Genomic DNA, 26,484 nt, shown 5'->3' with positions numbered 1-26,484 from the left:
AAAGGTTGCGCGCGAGTTTTTTATTCTCTTAGTGGTCAGAGAAGTCCAGCAAGCTTTGGCGACGGAAATTCCTGCCGGGTTTGCCAGCCTTACGTTTTGATAGATGTGATGGAAAGTACAAGGCGAATACCGCGTCTTCTATGGTTTCCTGTGGCGTGTTTTCCACGATGGACTTACAAATAGGTTGCTAAGTACGCGTGATGGAATATCTCGAGTTACGGAACGTCACGTAATCCGGTTTCGTAATTTCGCGGATGTTTATATCTGGGGACGCGCTGCCCTTGCGACTGCAAATTCTTCTGAGAGGCGCCCTCCGAGCGCAATTTTCGTTTCCATCCTGTTCGGCAGTTGGTCCCTTATCGGCAGACGGCAGTTTATGATGTGATAATTCATTTGGTACCGTTTTTGACTGGTCTAGACCATTTCCTGTGTTTGTCACGATCAGGCGTTTTCCTGCTTAGTCCCAATCTTTCTTTCTACCTACAGCTTCATGCTAAATATCGACATAGTTCGTTATTTTACTATCGTCTAAATGGAAAAAAATCATGCCAGTGAAACAGCCATCGGTCTCCGTTTTTCAATCGTAATTACTTTATTTTTACGAACGCTTTTAGACATTTAAGATAACTGTGAATTCGTATGATTCATTTGAAAAATATTTTCTTTTCAAGAATTTATCAGCAGTCGGAGCAAATGTTAGGTTGGTCATGGTCACGATTCGTAGCGTCATGTATCTTTAATCTGAAAAATTCTTACTCACTTAAGTTTATCTCATGTTTAATGTAGCCGGAGACTATATGTTGGATCGCACCTGAGGTTCGACTTGTGGATGTGATGTTATATACTCCTAAGTTTAATTCGTAATTATTAATGGGGTGAGGGGTGTACTAAAAATTTTAAACTACAACATTTTTCCCTTCGTAGTTTTTGGTCATATATCTATGTACATATCTTGGGTTAGTTGGTTGAAGCGTTTCTGTTGCGATTGTGGTTTATCTTCGCAGTCTAATCACTTAGTTTATGATTGCTTAAATCGATACTTGTGTGCATCGTTGGGCGAAAGCCTTATCATTTTTGAATTTTCAATGTGCCCTTGTCTTATGAACCCCATCTGTATGAAGTGCACATTTGGGTGGAATTCTGTCGTAATCTCCTTGATTGCTTTGCATGAAGATGCCAAGTAAATGTTTCGTAGATTTATGGTGCATCTGTGGTCCATCCTACATACGCAGCGCAAAGGTTTTTCCATGGCTATCTGTCTGCAAAGTCAACGGGATGTTAAACCGTGATCTCTTTGGTACCTTTCATTAAGATCAGGAGAATGCCGACGCTAGGTTTCTCTCCACCCTTTATGTCCCTGTATGTGTTGCAAATGGCGTCAGCTGTTGCTCGCCTCCTCCAAATTCCATTCCATGTCTGTTAGAATAATGGGATGGACAGCAGTGGTAGAATAGAATACTATTCTCCCTTCCGTGATCCATGATGAAACGGGTTTCTCTTTCTATAAGGCGTAAATGACCTCAGCTGTCGGTCGCCTTCTCGAAATACCATTACATACTCGTAAAATAGTTGGATAGTAATGTGGTGGTATTATAGAATAGACTGAATTTGCTAGCGTCCCTGGTCCATACTTATTGTGAGTTGATCTTTCCCGGCCTTGAAAGAGGCACGGTTAGGGTTTCATTGGCTCCATCGCCGTACCCAAGAATTTTTAATGGCGTCCGCGGTAGCAGTGGGAGGCGTCTTCTCTATATATAAGTGGACGCGGAATGCATTCTTCGCATTCCCTTGGTCCCGCCTTCCTCTCTTCACACCGGCGGCCGTGCGCAGTAGTCGAAGGATCGGAAGGGAAGGTTTTGCTTCGCTTGGATCTCTCGGCTCTAGTCCAACGCGAATTTGCATTGCTTCGTTAATTTCTTGACTTGAGCTGTGGCAATTGTTTCCAAGGACTATCTTCGGACGGAAGCCCGTTGAACTCGTGACTGGTGGATTAGTGCTCTGCTGAGCAAACATTATCTTCGGCAGCGAGATAGTTTTAATGCCGGTAGTCGATTAATTACGCACACGTGCCTTGTGATACTAAGTTTTCTTGCCCAGTCAGATGTCGCTAGTATTATTTTAAATAATTTTTCAATTCACAATTCTAAATTCAAATCTACCCAAATGTTATCCAAACTATTCTTTCTCTTGAATAGTATTTTTGAAACTTTTTTTTGGTGATTATTACGAAGAATCAACTTTATTGGTAATACGTAGTATTTAGAAAGATTTTCGACTATTAAGTTCCTGCCCGTTAACCCCAAAAAAATTAGAATCCGTCGGTCGACATGTGTTCTGTGGTTGTGGCAATCTTATATCGTGTTCATGCGCACGTACACAGTAAATTACCTCATCTCTTCTTACATGTTATTTTCTCTTACTTGTGGCACGTAACCAGTTCGTTTGCGGGCGCAATTCCGCCGAGTTTTCAAGGTCTATGCCGCGGTTTCGGTTTAGCGCTCTGTTGCACATCCTGCTACGATGTCATACTCTCATCTGCGGTGGGGGGACATACCGCTCGCTGTCGTGCTAGGTTGCCATGGGGATTATAGTATTCTGGGGGTAGTCGGATCTTTTGAGGTTCGAATGCGATCCGCAAGGAAATACGAGCTCACCAGGAAATGATATTTTGGTCGAAAATTGAGTCTGGAGTTCGCGGAAAACTGTCTAACAAGGATAACGTCATCGAAAAAACTGTATCACCGTGAGGCCCGCCCTTTCCCCATTACTCAGTTTTCTGGGTATTTTTGTCGTTGGTCTTGAAACTACCATTGACTTTCAATTTTCCGTGTATGCTTGAAATTACGTCGAAGTGTACGATAAAAAGAACAAGGTTGGTGCGTTTCTGTAGTTAAGTTTGAAGTTCATCATTTAATAATTAATAATGGAGTTATTTGTGCTTGATGTAGACGACCGTCTTTCATTTTTACTGATTTTTGAGTCTAAACTTCGTAAATCATCATGTTCTGGTAAAGTCAGTCACTATTTATTAATATGTTCGGAAGTCGCGATGAGCTGCCCCAGGGAGTGCTAGACAAAACTGTGCAGGGGCGTAAGTTGGGTTGCGAGATTTCAGGGGTAACGTGTTTAGGGATGTGGTCTGCTGACCAACGTCAACTCCAACTATAAAGGCCGTTTTACACGGGGCACGGAATTGCGCAAGTCAGAGCTGCATTAATTTCTAAAATTGCGTGGAATTGCGCGAATGCATGAACGAAATTAGAACGGGCTATTTTGCCGTCTCGCATGTGTTCTAGCAATTCACCGCTATACACGACGCAATTTTGATTGCGCCTTCGCATATACGTCAGATTGCGCAATTCCGTGTACCGTGTAGAACGGCCTTAATGAATGGCATTTCATTTTTTCTTATTATTTCATTTTGAAATTTGTCAATTGAGGAGAGGAACTGGTTCTCTCGTTTTGACTCTTTTTATGAGGTTCAGGTAATGCATTTCGCGGCTGAAATCTTCGCATCGCTGGGTATGAAGGCATTCGCAATTACGGATATTTTTTGCGTACGTTTCGTGCAGGCTCGGTGAGTTCTTCACGGTCATGGTACTCTTCAGACAACTGCGTTCTATTCCTATCTTTCGCTTCGGATCGCTAGGCTTTGCTAGACTTATGGTTTCAATTGCAGTTCCATCCCATCGATTTTTATGTGCTTCTCAGAATTTTTATTCGTCGTGATGACTACGGGCTGGTGTCATTTCCTTGTTTTCTGTCTCACTCGGGATATAGTTTTGTTCGTATTTGCGTGACGATATCCACTATTTTTGAGGAATTTTTTAAAAATGCGGTTTCGTAGTTCATTGTCTGTAGTTGTGATTTTAAGCGTTTCGCCTTGACTTATCGCGTCAATTGACGCACTCATTGGCCAGTCACATCGTATTAATTTCGTCTATGCTCACCTCATTGCATCCACTTGTGGCTTTCTTGGGTTGAGTTTGACACACAGTTAAAGAATAGGACATTTATGCATGTGCATATCTCTACAAAATGATTTATTGATGTTATTATTTTATTCGCCATTAATAAACTCATTGATGCAGCACCATTTAAGTTGTAAAATTGATTTAGTTGGAAGGCTATCTATTTTTACTGATAATTGGTTTTCTTCCCTATCTGCGAATATTATTATTCCAGGTTTACACTTATCTTATGTGATAAAAATTAAATCATTAATCTCATACATTTTGACAAGGGCTGCCAAAAATGTGATTGATACCGTGTTTGTTAAAATTTACGAATTTTTAGTCTCTTTGGACACCAATCATAATATCATTGCCGCATGGCAATGATAAACAACCAATATTTTCGTACTCTACCTAGCTCTCAATGGTAGAATTCTTCCATGGATCAGTTTTCAAATATTAACTCGTATAAGGTGGTGCCAGAATGTTTACGCTTTAACATGTTTACGGGTTCACGTGTTTGTTTTCATCTCACCAGGAAGTTGGAAGAAACAATATAATTGGTGCAATGGATACGAAGCGATGGGAATCGGTGATTAAATTTAAAATTGACGTTCATTCAAGCGACTTTCCATTTTAATTAAATTAAATTTAATGCCATTAAATGCCATGCCCTATGCTTGCGAGGAGTGAGCGATTTTGTGCGCGGTGAAGTCAGTGCTGCCTCTATTTTCAAAAGTTACCACCTTTTTCGCATCATTTGTGTTTGTATTGGTAATAATTGTTTGTTATCGGAATTTACGTACGACATATTACTTTATTGAAGGACACTTTTTTGTAAAGATTTTGTATTTTAAAGCCCTAACTCATAAATGCGGGTACCCCGGTTGGGGCATTATGTATGTAACGTCTTATTTTTCGCACGGTGCAATTTGAGTTCATACTCGCGGGTTAAATTTGTATTTTATATAACGTTGGTGTCAAATGTGTAATATTTACTATTTGTGAAAATAGACATTTTGCCGAACTGATGAAGTAATGTAGGGATTTGTTTTTCCTCCGAAAAGAAGAAAGGGACTTAGGAACTTCGTACCTGTATTTCCTTTTTTGTTCACGGCTGCTGTCCAAATACCTTCCGTCACACACCTTTATTGGTGGCTTGCTGGGTACTGTGTAGATGCATTGTTTTAACTGATGCTGCACATTTAATGAGTTATACTGTAGGGGAGAGGTAATATTTTGAGCTAATACGCGAGCCTCAGCCGATTTTTTACGGGAATTCCCCGTGTATCACGTTCATATCCATTCAAGAACAATCATGATTTCTTTTTCGAAAGTCGTAATTAGTTGCCCCGGAGTTCGCTTGACAAAACTTTGATGGGTCGTGATTAGTGTTGCGTTGTATCAGGGGCAGAGTGGTTAGGGATGTGCAACTGTGCAGTAGTCAACAATATCACCCTTCGAAGAGTGAGGGGACTTTCATATAATAAGGAGTGTTGTTTAGTGACGGGAGTGATAATTTTAGTGTCAAATAGATGATGCGATCCGATCAGTCGCTCTAATTATCTTTTGCAATGATTCTTATTTACTCCATGGGGATATTTTGCTTTACGTTTAGAATCGTATAATCGTACAATTCATTTTATGGTACATTGTTTCGCATTGTTTTGACGAACTTGGCTGGAAGTCAAATTAAAAGTCTAGTTGTATTTGCGGTATTCTAGGGGAACCAGAACACCGCAACGCTGTTCTAGGGGAACCGGTGGCTACTCGAGTGTAACTGTACTGTATGCACACCACATACGATGTAACTATGTTTGATTTGAAATTATTTATTGATGGTTAATAACTTTATTGGCTCCCTTATGAAATGTTCCTGCATTATTTTTATTAAAATTATGTTGTTGGTTTTGTTTTTTTTTTTAACTCAGTCCCGATTGATGCATTGTCCTTTTATCATTTCAAGTGCGAAACGTAATTGTAATACATCACGATCTCATTATTGTATTCACTCCATCATTCACATAAGTCATCAACAAGTGTCTGGTTATCTCATTCACGCTAGGCGTATCCAATAATCATGACGGTGAGTAACTTCATTGATTTTTCGCTGCGATTGGATACTCCTTTTTTCTTGTATCGCATTTCAATTTTTAAGATTTTTAAACTTGGCCGATGTATTAAAATGTTTACCGGGATAGGCGTTTCAGTTTTATGTCTTTGAATTCCGAAGGCATCAGTGTCTCTGCAGAATGTTCTTCATGAGAATTGACTTTGATCCGCGTAGAATATCACAAGTTCAGTTGTTTATGTCGAAACAAGTTCCTTACCTTTATGGCTGCGTTGATTATTTCGAGTCGTGTTTGTTAATTGAGATTTCCGTCTCTCTCAGCCGTTGTTATCGTCCTTCTTGGTTGGCTAGTTTTTTTTGTATTTATTCAGGCTTTACGTGTGCTTGGCGCGTAGTAGATAATATTGTTTCGGATCATGTGGACTCGTGTTATCTTTGCATCTTTATGTTAGCCCTCGTTGAAAAAGCCATTACATTTATTCTTAAACCACTTCCTCGTTGCTTCGAGTGGGACGAATTATTATCGTATTGCAATCCAGATACGATGATAAACTGAAAATGTTGACATGGGTTCGCGTGTCATTAGTCGAGATTATCTTTCTGCCTAACTTATGCCGCCGACTTCACATCATGCTTCTGTGTACTTTTTTACCCATACCCATACCCACCCTAGATTCCAAAATGCCCTCATTTTGGATTATGCCAATCGTACGCGACAATCCAGATAACTTATTAATATCATTTTATCTTATGAATCTTAAAAGTAACTGAGGCAGGAGAGATGTTGTGGAATGAAATCCTTATTTAATGAAAAAGAGAGATGATAAAGTATAACACTCGTTTTGACCGTCAGGTCATTGTCAAGTACGATTTTGTACTTTACAATGACCTGCAGCTCGATTCTGTAAATGTCATACCTGTGCTTCGCGTGGTTCGAACCACAGTGGAGTTCTCACGCCTCTCACCGTGAAAGACGTTCAAGCGATCCTGTAAGCCTGTGTCGTGAGATGTTTGACGGATTGCGAACGATCACTTCAGTTTCTTATGTTGGTAGCTGTGCGGACGCGAGGAACGAATCAGAATCTCCGATACAAACTTACTTCAGCGGCCAACTGCAACTTCAGTTACCATAGAGAAACATATACAATGCCTTGGAATATTCACTCCCAAAGTAAATAATACTTCTTTACTCAATTTTGAGTGAGGTATTTTCTTTTAAAAGTACCTATTAATGATAAGTTACGGTTGTTTAATTAGTATATAGCTATAAACTGGACATTTCCTCTTTTATATGTTGTCAAGTGCTGCGTATCAAAGTCAGTTATCACGTAGCGGGCTCGTAATTGCACAATTAGCTCTAATTTCCTCATAATATGGAGCTAATGCTTACGCGTAATGAGAGCAAGTGTTATTTTATGGTTCATTCTCGTATGCGTTTGAGCTGTTCTCATCATTTCAGTACATAATTTTAAATGCGCTGTGGTGCGTATACATACATGTCTGATTATGCAAGCACATGCCACTATATTCACGATTTAAACTGATGAAAATGTTTCTGGCGCGAATACGAGTAGATTATCAACAGTTTCTGCTAGAGGACGAGATGTTTACATGTCTTAGTATTTCTATAATGTCAACAGAAAAACGAATCATGTTGGTCGTGTTACTGAACGGCAGCAATAATGCATGGAAGTGATGGAATAGATGATCAATGTTTATCTTAACGTACTAAAGTATGCCCCGGCAAGCCATCTAAACGTCTACGAATTAATCGTGGTGTGAACTCAGTGATCCATCGCCAATCTCACGTCTCGAAGGGATTGTTGATATCGCGTATCTGCCGCCGAAGTATGTGCATCTATTGCCTCCGTCGACATTGGTGCTCATGAAACAGTAGCGGAGGTATGTAAAGAGCCTCCATTCTCGTTAATAAAAACAAATCGAAGGCTTGAACTTACGAAACAAATATTAAACAAATCTGATAACATTCAGTACCGCACAATACTTTTACCGTTGGTTCTACTCCAAATTATTATGAACATTAAGTTGTGAGTATTTTACTTGTACATTCTAGAAGATGCACAATTATAAGATAATTGTCAAACCCTCAGCGCAAGGTTTAACTTCCCACCAACTTCAATCGCAATGAAGGCCAATCAATTTAAATACGACGCGAATGTAAATTTAACTTTACGCATTTCTTTTATTTGTTTTTAATACATATTACTTATGGGAAGTGACAATATGAAATAGCCACCATCGTAATTAATTAATAATGTGCTATTAATTATCAATCACAGCGTAAATTCATAATGAAAAATTAGAGCGCATTGCCGCGACGAAGCTACCACGGGCCCTCTTGGGCGTGAATACTTCCACGGACGCGGCTGTGAGAGTGACGTCACTATAAAGTTTCAGAATCGCTCCAGCGTCAAAGCCGTGAATACATTGACGAAATCCGCTTGTGACGGCCATATCACATTTACAGAATCGAGCTGCTGACGGTCGAAACGTGTCGTGCTTTGTTAAATGAATTTTTGGAAAATTGCCATCTCTTTTTCATTAAATTATGACTTTTAATCTGTGATTTATACACACAAACCGTGTTTGTAAAATGTCTTTTACAGTATATTGATGGACTTTTATGGATAGCACCCAGGCCTTACAGTAAACCCATGTATTTTATTGTATCTATAAAGGTACCCCAAAGGCCCTGTATTCGTCGAAGTACTTAAAAACGCTTTAATTGAGTAAATTTGGCAAATGCAATCGCTTCCCAACTTCTTTATTTTTCGAGTGGAGAGACAGTCGTCAATATATCGTTATGCTGGTTGAAATTGCTATGCTTTCCGCATTTTTCAAGATAGCATATCGGCGAAAAACCGGTCTTATCTGTCGATACTGATAGGTGTCGTTCAAGCCAATAAGCACATCGGAATTTCCGGTTAATCACCTCGGTTCGATTGTTCTTTTTCTAAGCGAATGCTTCCGTTCTTCGCTCCTCGCGGTTTTACCCGGGGTTATCTGAGTCGCACACCGCTTCCACGTGCTCTTTCCATCGGAAGCCATCCACCCTACCACGTGGATTGAACTCAGACGGAGATTGGAGTTTCTTTTTTTGACGACGTTTTACCTCGTGTTTTTTTCTCTGACTAATTTCAATTCGTATTCTCTTACTTTCAAAGGTCTTCTTACGCTCTAGTAGTCTCATGGAAACTCCGTTTTTCAATCATAAAATTTTCAATCATAAAATTGTTTTACCGCCCACTGTGACATTATTTGGTCGAATAGTTTTATAAATTAAGTCACAGTGAAGCTGACTGTAGTTTAACTCGCCTCTTCCCGCGCAATCATACCTATCAGCAACGAAATTTTGTACGTCGGTGCTGACAACGGAGGGATTTTTCCAAGTGTTGGTTCCATTGGGACCCACGAGCTTCTTGTTATTAGTTTCAATGTTCTATTACTTATCAATGTTTTCCCCAATACTTATTATTAATCAATATCGCCCCTATTTATTAACTTACGTTTAAATGCTTTCCTGATGAAATATCTAAATTATTTATTCTCGGATTGGCAAATGTCCGATGCTCTTCGCCTTCCATGGAGTCAGTGGTCGCGGTTCTGGCTCAAAGACACTTGAGTGATGTATATTTTTTTCACAAAATTTATTTATTTCACACCTAACTGTATTTTGACTTCGAACTAGCGAATGTTTGACTGCCCTTGATGTTGACTTCCGTGTCAAATCCAGTATTGAAATTCGAGTGCATCCTAAATCGTATGAAAAATAACGCGTTTGCACTTTTTTCCGTAATTCAATATTTCGTCAGGTATCGCCTACTTCAGTTTTAAGTAGACGGAGTGCAAAAGATCCTCCGAGGGCAAGTGGTGAGCCTAGGTTGAATGTTCGCACTTCAAGTGCAGTTGCGGGACACTCCGTTGGCTCATCGCTGTATAGTTCGCGGTTGTCTCCATAACATTTTACGGGAATGAGTATTCGTTTTGTTAAGGAAAATTCGCTGTATATTAACTTCTAAATTTTGAATTATCCTATTAGCCGCCCTTTGGTAGATCATCAAGGCTAATTATGAGTGTGTGCTGGTAATTCAATTTGGTCCCAAGTCATTCAATTTTGCTTATTGACCTTCTCATTTCTGTCTCCACAAATAATTTTCCGTCACATTAGTAAGCGTCGCATAGACTGCATATTAGGATTTATTGCGCTTTTGAGTTTTTAGAGAACCTACGAAAGAGGTTATTTACTTAAAACCTTCAATCCTTGTTAGTTATAATCATGAATCGTTATGGGCCACGTGAAAACAATCGACGACGCGTGTAGTTTTGATAAAGAATCCATGGATTTTTATGCAGTTATCTGAATGCATATTTTAAATCATCTTTCTACTACAATTAGAATGTTCATTTCATTCTTTTTCATGTCTTGATGTCAGAAAACTAGTGTTTTTATTATTGAATTTGGCCGTCGAAACATAGCGTAAATGACAGACGCTCCTGGTGATTATTTACGTAAAGCCAACTATTGTATAGTAATGAGGAGGTAGATGAATGTACGAATTATTCAATGGGTTTTCATAGGTGGGTAGATATGGGTTATGAGCATTTTTTTACGTGTGGGCTTTTTTGTGAATCTTGATACACCACTCCCTACGCCCCTAATTATTTCGGGCGCGCTGTGACCTTTCCGGATTGGCATCCGGATTACGTGGGCATCGGTGGCGATGACTATTTCGCCAATTGTTGGGTGCTTGAGGGCCTACTCCTGAATGAGTTTACCTTGGAGAGGGCTCTGTGGTACAAGGCGGTGAGGTTAGGCTCGTGTGCTTGCTTTTCTGCGAAGGTCTACCGTCCCGCGTTTTCATTTTCAACTCCTCACTGACGGAGGACGCACTTGACCCAATTTGCGCCCGGAATGGCTAAGAAAGCGTCTTTAGCGGATTTGCACAATCTCCTCCTATGGCAAGTAGATTTCGAGAGCGCAGTCTCATCTTTTTGGCGATAGGTATATGGTCAGTCTTCCGAGCTTGTGGTTGATCAGTTTCCCTCCGTCTCGGCAAATATTTCTGCTCGTCTCTCTGGTTTCAACTGTCGTCAGATATAGATTCACTCCTGTCTCACAAGTTGTCAATTTTCTTTATGCATGCCTGTCGTTAGTTCATATGTACTCGCGCAAAGGATACAGTATCGTGGTGCATCCAGTTAGGCGTTATTGAAAAATGTCCTGCCTCAAATGAGCTAGAATATGCTGTTTTAAACAGACTATGCGCTTTACCTCCAAGCCAGCATTAATGGCTATCATCATTTTAAATAAATACTTGGTAGAATGACTTCATATTTTTTCGACTTATTAACTGTTAGTGTTGTCTAATTTGCATCCTTATGTGACTAAGATAATAGATGGTACTCAGGAATGTTATACCCTTCCAGTTTTAGTTCATAATTTTTGGGAAGGAATTTTTTTCCGTGTCATCTCCAATAATTTTTATTTTTGTTACTGTTACTATTTGTTAGAAGTTATTAGTGGCATAGGTTCATGTTTTTTCGTATAGCATTATAACATTTCGATCGGCTGAATGTGAATGGTTTTTACTTTCTAATATTTTTTGATTGTTCTCTATCCCTGTAGATTTGTAATCGTACACTTGCTATGAGGAAAAATAGTAAAGGAATATCGATTTCATTGCCGTTAGGCTTTATATCGTCCTCGTTACACGGAGAAAGGCTAAGGTGGTTAATCTATTTTCAGGAGTTTGGACGAGTGGTGTAGTTTTGACAAAATGACGTATAATACCGTAATTTTATCTTTTAAATGAATGAATTCATGACGCAAGGTTTTGTGAGAAATAAAAAAAGTATGAACTACATTCGCTTTCGTGCGAATGTGTCATATGCCTCTGCACAGGGTAGCCCTAGATTTTTTTGGGCAATGCAACGAATCAGAAAACACTCTTGCGGTTATTTGAGCACCGATCTCTTCGAGACACTTGATTTTCTTCTTCGCATGGCGATCGCCGAAGAGTCGGTGAGAAAGGCATATTCAATCTAGGCTGCATAAAATACTTTGGACCACTGAGTGACTTTAGGTTTTGTGGAGTATTTTCCTATCTGCCTTGTGAAACGTCGGAGTAAGCGGTGGACCGTGTGAAAATTTTCTGTTCCAGTGGTTGTGATTTACTGTGTTTTCCTTATCGCTTGATATATTTTTTCTCTTTAGGTATTAGCTCATGACTCTTCTATCTTTCCTATCTCCTTACAGCTGATTACTCGACTGGGAACTGTGTTCCCAGCTTTTTTCGTGTATCTTTTGCATTTGAATGTTCTAATTAGTCGTTCGTATGTGTTTAGAAATTGCCTTCGGTTCCTCATTTGCCATTTACTTCAGCTGGTGACTGTAAATTTACGCCATAAAGTGTCTAGTTTGTTGCATCGTTGTTTATAATTATTATAGAAATTATTGAGGTGGTATAGCGTTCAAGCCGTCTCAGGATTCTCGTTTCCTTGGTAACTTTATTAGTTATTCTCCGATGTGTACTTTCATAAGATGGAATTCCTTGTGCAATTATGTCTCATGATAAACGGAAGTTCTTATTCCGTCGCAATTTTGGTGCAAAGTCTTCCATTGAACGTGATTATAGAGAGCATACATAATGGAATGTCTGAAAGAGCTGTGTAAGCTACCGTTTTGTCTAATTATGCGAATTCTGTTATTTTTAGATCATTGTGATGAATCAATCAACTGTTTTAGATAACCTAAACTTAATAACACCGTGTCTGCATTGCTTGCGGCAGTATGATAAAGGTCTGTAATGTGACATTCATAATAAATGACACGTCAAGACGTGAGTGCAAGAATCAGATAATTACCGAAGGTGAAGTTTCGAGAAAAATAAAAAATCATGGTTTAAGCACCCGGAGAGTAAAACTTTTTAACAATGCCTGCTGAGCTTTGTTGGAACTCATTGCTGGAAAACCATGATTTCTTGTAAAGGGGAGGAGGGGCTTCATTTGTTGGTGGCAATGCAATTTTGCAAAAATATCATTTTTCCTAAAATCTTTATCTGTTTATTGCTCGTAATACTTCAGTTTTCGATGGAATTATTTGGTGCATTGACTATCGAATTTTAGTGAAATACCAATTTAAAGATTTTTGTGGGATGGCAAATGTAAAAGGATATTTTTCTCTCAAGTATTTTACATAATTTTCTGTGAACAGTATTCAACTGTGGTTCAGGTTTGACTTGCAATTACAAGTATAGACATTGATGTACTGAATCCGTAATCGCTGACGTCCTGCTAGAATAAAAATTCTTTAGTGTAGAGAATTTATCGAGTGCGTTTCGTAGAAAATGTCAATGATGCCACCTGTATAAAATAGATGAAATAGTATAAATGTCGACTACGTCCCTCATATTCCTTGGTTTTGTAATGGTGAAATTAGACTTTTTAATACTTTCTGTTTCCTATGGCTTATTTTGCGCTGCACAGCTCTACTATTGTGGAGAATGAAAGTTGCATATAGATGGTGATGATGACTTTAAAGTGTGAATGCTTTTCTTCTTCTCATTGGCCTATGAAAATTAATTTGACGGCTTCAGAGTGTGAAAGCGAGTTCACCTTCGTTTAATTTGTAACTCAGATTCTGGGGCGGATCTAGACAAAGAAGCGCTGGTAACATATTGAAGTGTATATTCACACGCGACATAATAAAAAAGTAAAGAATATTCCAGCAAATATGGACGGGGAGGGCCAAGTTGTTACTGGACATCATCGTTCTAAGAATGCTCAATGTCTCCACGGTCGAAATAGGTTCTTACCTTTCTATACTGCTCCGTTGCACGACTATTCAATGTTTTTTTTCATTGTCAACGCATTTTTTCAGTCCCATTTTATGGTATTTGGCATTGATTTATTTACTTGTCACAGGATTATGATCAAAAGTAGTGTTTTTTATGGAGTTCATTTAGTGGTAACTGTTTGTTTTCTTGGTTTATTTACTTTCTTACCACGAATTGCTGTATACTATTTTATTATAACTGGCGTATTTCACGTGTGTGAAGGTATAAGGTTTGAGGTGAAAGACCTGGATCTCTGTTTTATGAAACCTTCACGCCCATTTGCTACTCCGGCAGTCGTGTTCACGGGCAGTTTCGACACAATGGCAGTCACCTGATATGTCATAAATGTTTCCCATTCCTGCGCAGTAACCCAGAATTGAGCGAAGACAGAGATGACTTCGCTGAGCCAATTTTAAAGGCGACATTATCAATTCTAAGTCAACTTCGAATTCAGTGAGTTTCAAAATAGTTCCCGCAGTCACAATCGTGAGGCGCTTGGAAGTTCGGGACGAAGGCGGTAGATGGCAGCACCCGTGGTGTTTATTGACCGCGGTGTTTTTAGTGTGTTTACATTCACCAACGCCGATTCCACCAGGCGAAGACTGGTTGATATGTTACGACGCGGAAGTTCCTCTCTTTGTTTGTGAAAAAAGTATTAAAGAATTTTCTCCCTAGTCAACGATTTTTTAGTATTGTTTTTGAAAATATTTGGCATAGAGGTCTTATGCGTACTCTTGGAACACGATTTTCCTATCCAGTTTTCCCTGTCTTTTTGCTATCGCAAACACTTATGCCACAGAGTATACAGAGAGGACAAAAGCTACTTTCTCCCTTTAAATTTTGTAATGCGGAATGCGCGCGTCGGCCATGTTCTAAGCACGTCAAAAGATGGCGCGTATTTAAATATACCATTCACTGATTCGCAATCATCACGTCCACGGCCGATTCCCTGAATATACAGTGAGGAACTCTGTGCTTTATTTCCCGATCATAATCGTTATTCCCACGCCCATCTATCCTTCGGAGTTGAACCCGATATGCGGAAAGTTATTCCCCCATTATTAATATACCTTTCCCTTTGCACAAGTGGCAGGGTGTCAAACGCGTCAATAGCCGTGGTCTTCCGAGTATTTATCAGACTTTAAAATCTTACGTAAGCAGAAGACTTGAAGCAAAGTCGATTTTTTACACAAAATTATGCTACAAAGAAGCTAATGAGGCTTGAAGTATGAGTAGAGCCTGTATTTACCAGGTCTGCCATTTTTCTACTATGCTTAACATTGGCTTCTAATGATGAAATCCATAACCAATAATTCAGATGTAATGTAGAAATCCAATGTAAAAATTCAAGAAATTAATACTCTGCTCCTTAATCCTCACCATAGGTTAGTTGATATCTCAACGATACCAATCTTTTACAAGGCAGCATTAGATGGTGCACTGAAATATAGCAATGGCATCGAATCTCATGATGTTGTCCAATTATGGGAACATAAATAATATTAATACCATAAATAATTTCAAACTTACCTTGCGAGATCTTTCGGGAAACGGAAAAAACTTAGCTCGGTTTTTGTGCATTCCTGAGTTATTCTTGCAATCAATTGCAGAACACCTAGTGTATTTTCCTCGCCTTTCATTATCCGCCATCGCATTTAGTGCTCACCAAATAATGAAATTTGTGTGCGATTCGCACTTTTAAACACGAATAAGATCCTGGATTTCACGCCTTAACCCTTCAAACCACGCTAAAAGGCTCGATGGTTGGGATGGTTGGGATCATTAACGCGCTTAGAACATGGCCGGAAGCGCATTTTGCCATTACAGCTTGGGGCGCCCTCTGTCCTCTCTGTATACTCTGTGCTTATGCTTACTTCGTGGTAATTGTTCTTTTAGTCGGATTTTTGGGGAGCTGTTATTAGTGCTCTTTGTAGACACTAAATAAACTAGTAATTAATGCCGAGGGCTTTACTGTTTTTCCACTTCTAACGTAGAGCCAGCGGTTTTGGGTTCCTAGATTGCTATCCAAATTTTAATCTTCAGTTTTTAGCCTGTTAGGTGACTCTTGGCGCCGACGTCATTGCGAAGTAGGATTTAGGTCGTTTTTATGTTTGCGGTAAACAACTTTAGTTTCTCATATCTACTTTTTTGTTTCAGGAGCAATCATTTTCGATAATTTTTCACGTTGGGGTCGTAAAGATGATTTTGTATTTGTTCCAGTTGGAATGGGAGCCGTTATCGCTCGTTTGTTTCAAATATCTCTTGCGTTTCAGAGTGATAAACGGCGTGTAAACTGTCGCGAAGATAAATGTGTGGAGACTTTTATCTCCGTGGTAATCGTACCTTCAACCTTTTCTCTCGATTTTTTTGCTTTCGTACTTAATCTTTTAATATGCGGAAATAACAGAGGATTTATTGTTACTGCGAATTTTAAATTTGCAGAAATATTCATAAGCCATTGCGCTATTGGGAGTTTTAGTTGGGAATAGGTGTGCATCTTGTTGATCGCATGTCATACGATTAGAACTAGCAGAAAATATTTGAGGGGGTATATACACTGCAAGCCTTGATTCACAAGATTGGTAGCTGTATTATGCCGGAAAAATTTTGTTTACAAGAGGTTTTCCTTAGAGTTAATATTCAAAATCTATTCTGTTATGCCGTTCTTGTGTTTGATTGGCAAAATTAGAAGGTTCGATTATTTCGTAGGATTTATCTAGAGTCAGGGCGGGGAAAGTTTAACAGATCATCACCTCATTCTCGTACTTACCGTTGGCATTTTTTTGTTACGTAGTGTTTCTTTATTTCGAATTGATTCACATGAATATGGATTACTATTTCGTGTTCTCTGTCAGAGGTTCAATAAATTGTGTTCTTATTTCGTTTTACGCCGCAGAAATGCCATTTTGTTAATTCGTGCCTGTGTATGAGAAAATATCTAAATGCGGAACCTCTCTTTATTACGTGAGTTTTATATGATATAATAATTAGACGAACGCAGGAATAAATTATGAGTTATTATATTTCAATAATTATATTTATTATTATTCTTTAAAGTCCCAAAATACCTGTATAAATTTAGGAATTTTCTCCTAGGACAGAGGCTCTGTCTTATTCTTAATATATATGGAGTATGTTAAGGATATTTATTTCATGGAATTGATCTTTTTCTCATTCGATTTGTCCTTTGCGTGAAACATTCGTGTGTCAAAGTGATTCCTTACAGGTTGGTGCATCGTGCGATAGACGCCATTTCCTAAAAATTATTAGATGTCAGTCCAAATTTACCTCTTTTAATGCTCATCGAATGTTATGATTCTGTTATGTAGTGGTACATTCAGCTATTTCTTCAGCTTCGAAGTATCAATTTCAGAAATCGCTTTGGTAACACCTTTTTATCTGCTTTCCGCAAAGGTATTTTCCTCTTCCCTTAGGAATTAAGAAAGTGGAGGTAGAAATGAAGTGTGTGCGATTCACATTTGTCCATTGGAACCGTGCAATTACCTTGTCTATTCATCACCTCTCCGCGCTCAGCGATTTTAAGAGATAAATAATGCCAAACTTAATCTCATGGTTTAACAGACGGAGGCTTAAAGTTTTTATTCCCGTTTTTATTAGGTTTAAGGTCTTAATATACTATGCAATATCTATACTACTACTTCTATATGCTACTTTTAACGAGATTCCTCGCTAAGTATTACTTTAGCATTTTATTTTTCAAAATTGTTATGAGATTCAGAAAAGTTAAAAGCCGATGAGCATGCTAGTGGCGTATCTGTTATATTATGGCAAGTTGTTAGTTTATCGAAGGAGATGGTGTAAACAAAATTTTGGTTAAAATAATTAAAGAAACGTTTACTCACACCAGGTCTTGCGAACAAAATGAAGCTCTACTTTTGGCCTTGAATAATAATCTTGTGTTCCAACTTGTGTCCATGAGGAGCTCTTGATCCAGTTGCGGCTGTAGGGAATATTGTAATTTTTGGTTTTATGCAGCAGCACGTTTGATGACGGAAATCCGAGAATAGTCCTCATCACGCCGTTGAACCTACTGTGGGGAGTCATCCGTGTAGCCGTAACTGTGGTTGGCTTTTTCTGGGATTTCTGCCGGTATGTGAGGTATGTATCATTCATCGTCATCAGGTTGTGTGTTCACCCGAAACCCCAGTTTTAATGGACCAGTCACCGGTTGAAAATCTGAGAAAATTCATCACTTCGATTACACGGGAAAGGACCACATCTTCACATACTTCCCTGCAGCACCTGCTCAAATCCTCTGTACTCCACGCTGGGTTTCTTGATGGCTGCTATCTTTCCAATTAACATTGAGTCCAATTTCTGCCCGTTTCACTCTAAACATGCAGTTTGTTTTTTTCCTTTTCACTTTTTGCCAATTTCTCGTTTTACGTTTTTTCGCGAGGCGGCGGTTTGCGTTGCGATTGCAGTCTTTGGTCTGGAGTGTCCGTCGCTCAGATCTGAACGACACCTCATTTCACTCCTTCAGGATGTTAAGTTTCGTGATTTCAGTGTAAAATTTTCCCTCTATTTAAAATGAGACACTAGATCTGTGGTCCAATGTAGTTCGTCAGATCTTTGGGAATTTTCGTTTTTATTCTCCAATGGCATCAGGCTAACTCAAAAACGAACTTTTCCTTATGAAGCTACACCATTCAAGTTGCTGCATGTCTTATAACTGAGCCGACAATCGTCTTTTGCGTGATATTTTTTACCCTGACGTCACTGACATTTTGCTAGTAATGCTACGTTGCGCTTTTTTGTCCAAAGAAACTCTTATCGTCACTCTTGGTTAAGTTTCCTTTTAATTATAATGAAACTATGTGGATTTTTTTTTCATTTTTGTTAAGTTATATTGCATCATTTCGCCCTGATTAGTTAAAATTATTTACGATTTTGTGATTTAATATCGTGAGACGGTAACCGTCATGATGATTCTCCGAGATTCATCTTTTGAATGCGGACCACAGAGCTCTTCGGCCTTGATTATTGCTACGTCAACGGTTGTATCGCTAGAGCTGTTCTGTCCTTGGGAGGATAAATTCTACTCCCTCGACTCCCTCTGAGCCTCTTGGGAGTAAGCTTGTTTCTTCCGTTTTACTTTCATGTGTGAAGATATTCTCAGGGAGTGCAGAGAGCTTTTTAAACGATCCATATCGTTGGCAGTCTTGATATTTTGTTCAGCTCAGTTGGCGGTTGTCTGAGACCCACTGCAGCTGCTTACTAATTTTACATTCGGACTCCTTGTGTGAAAATATTTTTTTCTTATCGTTCTTAATTACTATTCATTTTTCTCCGGGGATTTTTAAAGCATTTAGTGAGATTTTTCTACATGTAAGATCAGTGTGGTCACTCTTTTGGAAATCATGGAAAGCTGGGTAATGTTTCGGAGAAAATTGCGACAATTTCTGCAAAAATCATTTTGGCTGTTGAAATCAAAAAATGACTTTTCTCAATTCTCTTACCATTCATGCAACTATGATATTTGAGCACCTCTATTCCAACATGTCGTTCAGGTGGTGCTTCATGATTTTATAAATTCTTACTTTGTGATGATTGCTGATTAAATCGTTTGAGATTATTAAGGTTTCTTTTCATTGCAGTTGTATGTTTAGTGAAGACGAGTCTTTTGTGAAATACGCTGTGTCAGAATGTGTGAAAAATGTGGAAGTAGTCTCGAATTCGAGGAAATCTCTGGGAAGATATAAGTGTGATCAATGAATGGTTACCCTGAAATACTAGTTGCGGGGAAAATTTTGATAATTCTCCTACATGAACATGACCCTTTCTTTGACATATTTGACTTGTGATCGTTTTGAGAAGATATGGATAATTCTTGTTGAGACTCGAAGGCATTGTGGTGGGTAATGAGATTTTTTCTAAATAGTGCCCACTTGGTTTTTTTTTTGGCCCGTAATATTCGACATTTCATGTAATGGTCTTAATTTAGATATAATAATTTATTTAGCTATTTTATATGATTTTTCTCTGAGAATATAGGTTTAAAGTAGTCTCTACCTGCAGCATGTGGGTGCGTTTTGTATACGCTTAATCAATGTTGGTAATAATTCTTCGATCACGGTAATTGTATGTTTTCTTTTATTCTGCCCTGCTTTGGAACTTTATGCTATCGCACATCAATATCTATCTTACTTCAATCCCTCGATATTCCTTAATTTTAAAACGAATTTTTAAAGGCGCCTTTTTTATGAGTTATCCATATTTTCTGGGATGTGTGCAATAATAATTTAAAGAATTTCAAGATTCGGGTACTTCACACGACGAATATTTGACTGTTTAGGGTGGGCTCTCGACAATTGAGATAATTAATTAATAACTTTGGAAATTGTTTGTGAGGGCACTAGATTCATCTAGTTGGGAGTGAGTCTTAAAAAGGGACTCGAGGTCGCTATAAATATATTCCATTTGTTAGAATTCGCAATGAAAATTCATCGTTTCGCACGATTTATGAAATACTCGTCATTGCGACTAAACGTACCGTCTCGTAAATTCTCTGAAGAAATCTTATATGTTTTGCAACCAATGATTGCGTTTCGAGCATCGTCGTAAAATTCCCGGCAATGTATCTATAAACATATTTTATTCGTACTTATATTTCGCTTTATTGCCGTCGTATTTTTCGCCGTGTGTAATGAAATGGCTTGAAAACAGAACTTGACAGTGCTAACTGTCCTTTTGCGTCCGAGCTCCGATGCAATACTTAAGCATACCAATCCACTAAAGGGTGGCTTAAAGAAAAAAATGGTAGTAAATATGAGTGAGGATTAACACAAAATTAGCTTCACTGCTTCGGGACAGAAAACAATATCTTGGACTGGATGCCATCTATTATTCTTCTGTAGAGCTATAACTGCACTCAGCTGCAAACAAATTTTGTAATTGAATGGAGCAGTTTCTTAGCCACATCGATTTCATTTCCGGAGTTTATCAATTTCATATTGTATCCATTTTATTTTTCATTCCGATTTTTAATCATCCACAATTCACGGTTAGATTTAATATAAAACGGTTGCAAAACGCACAAAAAACATTGAGTTTTTGTTTTCTTTCTTTTGACCTCAATGTTTAACGTTGATTGAAATTTTGGCCAACGTTTCGGTATAATTTTCTAAGTTTTCCTGGGATTTTTTCTTTTTCGCAAAGAATATGTTTTGCCTGCAATGACTATGATTTTTATGTAATTTTGCAGTAAAGAATTGTGAACGAATCATATTTATTGCACCAAACCCTGAAGAGGGTATAAGAGGATACCGAAACATTGGCCAAAAAATTTTGTAAAGACGTACACTGCAAGACACTAACCGACGAAAAACGTAAATGCAACACTGCGCGTTCCAAAATTTCATGGTAATTCACCCTTAATTCTAAATCGTCCTAACTCCACGTTAATTTTCCCGCTGTTTTCACCAGGATTCGTGTTAATTTTTTCTACGAACGCCTCCATTGAGGTATGGGTACTCGAATCCCACTCTAAGTGTACCTTCTGTATGGATGATATTGTTATTATTTACTTTAAGCAGGCCTTTAGTCCCTACAATCCATCTCCTACTCTTTTAGGGGACAGCATAGAGGTGGCCCAATTCCAACCCACAGAAGGCTGATTTCTCGTGACACTTTAATCGGTTTTAAAAATGTCCGCGGCGCGTTGACGAGTGCTATGCGATCCACTTTTTTTCAATATTTTGCAGTATAGTGTTTGTTATTGCGAGGAATAGCATAGAAAAGTTATGAATTGTATAGATCACAATATCATGCGTATACATTTCGGTTAACACCCCTAATTATTCCCTATTTCCCCGTGAAACACGGGGCAATTAGTCCGTCTGCGGCGCGAGTGGCGACTTTTGTAAACCCAATGGGATCCGCGCTGGATGACAACACATTTAGAGGCCAACTTGTGGATACCCTATCGTAACATTCGTGTCCTACTCCATCATTGGAATCGGACACCCAGGGTGGGCCCGCATGAGGTACACTCTTGAAGACCGGGAACCAAGTCCGAGACTTTTACGCCCGCGCCATCCCAAGAGGGGAAGGACTGACTGTGGGGAGGGGTAAAAGAATGATAGGAGGCATCACCGCCATGAGAGCCCGACGAAACCTCCGTACAAGGGGTAGGTGTCTAAGGGAAGGTTAGGGAATAACCTCGCCGCTATGGGAACTACGAAGCCCTCTACTAGCGAAACCATGATTTAATGTTTCTTCAGAAAAGAAAAAAATTCCGATGAGAAAGGAAATTTATACGTTTTTCCGTAGATTCGTTCTCCATCAGTGCAAATTAGGCACTTGAACACTCAATACATGCCACAATAGAGTTCAAGATTCGTCAAAAAATGTCCGGCAGTGTCCATTGTCCATCAGCAATTGTGTTAGGTTTTCGGCTGTCGGCAGTAATTCTCCCTTCAACGCATTGTTCAATATTGACGAGGGCTGGGAGGGATTATTAAGTGGGCTGTTGCCACAGGACCTTGACGGCGTGTTTGCTTCTCTGATCTGGGAGTAGTACATGAAGACAACGCCCAAATCTTGCTGCGTGGAACGTCGCTGAGTATACATTCGTAGGCCATACGCTGTAAATTACTGTCCTGAGAGGGACCGTCCTATACTCGTGTTATGTCACTTGTTAAGATTTATGGAAGCATACGTCACCGTAATGCATGGTTTCGAGTTTGCCATCATTTATAAATACTGGCATATTGCTTCTGGCCTTTCAGGGTCCTTGTTAACCATGCCGACGGAATTGAGGTAAAATGATAAGTATAAGCCTGAAATATTGGATGAATAATGGCCTTCATTGATTTATTTTTTGACCTAATGTAAAAAATAGATATTTAAAATATATAGAGGACAAGTAAGATCTCATACTATGTTTTTTACTCGCCTAGACGATTGAAATTTTCGTCTTATTATTTTTATACTGGTGTCAATCCTATCAATGGAGACTGAAAATAAAGGCTGAGCAATCTATTTAAATGCCTTATTTTTTAGAAAATAATCTCCCCCCCCCCCCCCCCCCCCCCCCCCGAAAATAGTGATTCCTGTGTGAAATCTACAGATTTTTTTACTTGGTTTGCTTTGAAATTTATATCCATTGCATTTTCAAAGATAAGGTGCTGATAACGTTATCAAAATTGAACTTTTATTTTGAACATAGTATAGTGTGGACTATACATTTGTGAGAATCAAATTTGTACATCAGGAATGAAGACATTCGGAAAAGAATGGGAGTTGCATCGATCACAGACAAGATGCGGGAGGCTCGACTGCGGTGGTATGGGCATGTGGTGCGTAGTGATGAGAACTCCGTGGCCAAAACAGCAATGCGGCTGAGTACTGAAGGACGCCGACCACGAGGACGACCAAAGATGCGCTGGCTCGACAAAATTAAGGCGGACATGAAGACCATCAACGCCACGTCAGTAGACGCCCTGGATCGAGCCAAGTGGAGAAGGCTTTGCAGAAAAGCGGACCCTGCAATAGCGCGGGACAAACGCTAGGAAGAAGAAGAAGAAGAAGATACATTTGTGAGAATCCTTCATGCCAATTTGATGTGGATTTTCAACTGCTTATCTGGTTATCACTTACATTGAGGTGTTTCTCTTGAGCAGTAATTTTTGGCTTACCGGTGCATTCACTTTTTGCGAGTAGTCGCCCCTATAAATTTCGAATGCTAGTGAACACTTCATGACCATAACCAAAAGATGTCGCGTCAATTCAATTACCTGATTCGTGACGAGTAAAAAATGACAAATTATTACCCGTATTAATTATTTTCACCCTGGAATTACATTTTTTTCCATTTTTTATTATCATTTTCTGTTGAAATGTCGTAATTATCTCCACACATTACTTTCCTTTATGTTTATTTTCAAGTGGTAAACCGTCACTGTTGAATTTCTCAGGTTAGCGCTAGTCATCGTAACTATACTGCCTCATTTATTTTCGTCTCGCTGGATAGGTTAAGGACGGTGAAATTTTCATTCGAGAAACCCCATTCAATCAGACTCCGAAATCTATGACCCAATTACTCCCCCCCCCCCGTAGTTCCCTCACGACTCGACGCACATGGGTGTTCGAATCCAGCCTCGGGCACGTGCTATAAATCTATCGGCGGGAGGTGGCCACATTAGGTACTCTCAGCATGCATTAAAAGCCATCAGCGTCGCAGCATCATGGTAGCGGGGTCACGGGTTTTCGTGTTGCGTCTGCGGGCATTAAATGTCGGTAGGGCTGAAAGGGGTATGTGGCATTTGATTTTTTTCATTGTTAATCGAGGTCAATTCTATAGTCTAACTTCAGGGGATTGCCTTATTAGCGCCAAGGATATTTCCCCCCTCTAAGCTTTTCTCTCTGAGGTGCGTGTAGCTCGTATTCTTAAGCTCACTGATTACCGTCGTTCATTTTATTATCTGTCGCAATTTAATTGTCAATTGAGAAGTCGGTGAAGGACTGATCCTGTGAGCGATTATTCTTGTGTTTATTGTATCAAGGCGAACTAATAATAATTTTAGTACTTTGAAATTGCGAAATGTCAGCTTTGGTATTTAGAAGGTTATTGGGGGTGATTGATTGCCACTAATCATGCAATTGCGACTTGTTTTCAGCTTCTTACTTTTTCTTTAGCTTACAATTTATTTGATTAATACTTTAAAAACATTTCTTGGCTGCGTTTCTGTGAGTAATTAAGTTTAAGGTTGGAGAGTACTCTCTATATTCGGAAAATAGCTATAATCGAATGTTATTTTATTGTATATCGTAAGCAATAGTTATTTTGAGCACTTGTGGCATATTGAAGTAACTGTATTTGGATTTTTTTCTGTGCTTAACCATTACTGGAGTTGTTTTTGTATAATCAAATTTTGTGCTCATTATCCTTACAGGGGAAGGGAGCTTACAAGCTTTAAATCCAAAAACTAATTTTGATGATTCATTCTAATAAATTATTAAAATATGAAATTTTGGTATGCTTTAAAATGTGAAATTTAGCTTTCTTTTAATGATAGGCCCACAAGGATCAGTATATTTATGCCCCATCCGGCGAGCACTACTCTCCGTGTAACAACCAGAAGGGAAGTATGTGCAGCGCAAGGTGTTCTGCCACTTGCACTACAAAGGCGCATTTCCTCTGCGGACTACCTCCGCCATCCCTTCTCGCTTCAACGTACAATTTTTTACATTAATCACATCGATCTGTCAATCATTGTTTCCATTCTCCATCGACTCCTGAAGTTTGTGTTGGTTGGCAGGAAATTGATGTATTATTTTATACATCTGCACGGTGTTGTATATTCATTTTTTTTTCTTGTGTATAATACCTAAAGACATAATGTGAATACTAACTTTATTGTCATTCAAAATGGAATGATTTGAATTTTCTGCATTTCTTCTAGAGGAAAAAAAAGCAAAGTTGCTTTTTTTCCTTATCCCTGTAATATACCGCTGTGAAAATGTTTTTGAGATCATAGTATAGACGTTCAGCAAAGTGACCCGTTCATTTTATTTATCGAATAAAATCTGTTCTTCATGCAGGTGTTTAGCTTGATTCATCCCTTACCATCCCGTATTTTTATGCTTTTTCCAGATGGTACTTCACTTTCACTATTGTTTTTTTTTGCCATATTTTTTGTTGTCGCCAATGTCCACATCTTATCTCATATTTTCAGCAATTCCAGGCTTCAGACGTAAAAAAAAACCTGTTGAGTTCAAAAGCCCTCCTTAGTCGTGTTTTCAAATGGAAATTTCTTTCAGCTGTCTTTCCTCCCTTGGTCCCCTGAATTTCAACGTTGTCGGAAGAGCGATTTCGTTTTGAATTAAGTTTTTGGTCGCAATAATATATTATTCTATTTTTGTGGACTCGTATTCCTATTCACCTTTCCAATTCTCGTGTCTGCGAATTCTCTCCGAGTATCCCTCTGGGAATAAATTTATTCGTCTGAGTCGACTCCTGAATTCCCTGGATTTGTGCCAGATAGAAGTCCACTTCTTTGCCTTGTCCACCTACGCGTCTGCGATTCTGAAACTCAATGGGGACCGACCTACAGATAACGACCCATCTGTCTCCCCTCGAATTTTTCGATCGGATGTGGCGATGTGCGGCGTGAGAGTCTTTATATTTACTATTCCCTTTACTTGATTTTTAAAATCGCGCTTCTTTACTTCTTAATTCAAGCAGATTTTTATGAGCTTCCTTCAATCAACCGTTAAGTCATTCGCTTCATCCAGCACTATAGTCATCTCCAAGGGACGTTATTAAGATCTTATCACCGGTTAAGAAATGCCACGCTTGAAATAATCCGTAGAAGACGTGGTGAAACTAGAGATGTTTGACTTATTTCTTTAGTTTAGTTGAGGTGGTCTTTGGAAGTAATTATGTTAGAAACAGATTTCCAAAATCATGCTATAATTTTTTTTTACTTCTGTACTGAAGGGAACTTCGTTCTCGAGCGAATATTGGTGATGAATTTTCGACAGGGCTCATTCTACTTTGTTCTTTTAAACTATAATTTCCTCGAAGCTTTATGCTTGAATTGGGGTAGTTACTTCCGCGACAGGTTTGCTCACACTTTTT

At 38.9% G+C, this 26,484-nt stretch overlaps 2 protein-coding genes across 6 annotated transcripts in view; one reads left to right on the top strand and one right to left on the bottom strand.

Moving 5' to 3' along the window:
• LOC124158677 (tRNA pseudouridine synthase-like 1) overlaps positions 1-18,555 on the bottom strand; it is a 42,542-nt gene extending 23,987 nt beyond the window's left edge. Inside the window, exon 1 of one of the 2 annotated variants that reach the window (XM_046533903.1) lies at positions 17,744-18,555. In XM_046533903.1, coding sequence (XP_046389859.1) covers positions 17,744-17,817 — 74 coding nt within the window. In that variant the 5' untranslated portion in view covers positions 17,818-18,555. The remainder of the gene's footprint in view (positions 1-17,743) is intronic. The other variant, XM_046533902.1, reaches the window with a different exon arrangement.
• LOC124158676 (6-phosphofructo-2-kinase/fructose-2,6-bisphosphatase 2) overlaps positions 1-26,484 on the top strand; it is a 78,808-nt gene that overhangs the window by 10,784 nt on the left and 41,540 nt on the right. The window lies entirely within an intron of this gene.

This window comes from Ischnura elegans, chromosome 5 (genome assembly GCF_921293095.1).
Source record: "Ischnura elegans chromosome 5, ioIscEleg1.1, whole genome shotgun sequence".
Classification (NCBI taxonomy): Eukaryota; Metazoa; Arthropoda; class Insecta; order Odonata; family Coenagrionidae; genus Ischnura; species Ischnura elegans.
Note: the sequence above shows the minus strand (reverse complement) of the source record. Positions and strands in the feature narration are given on the sequence as shown.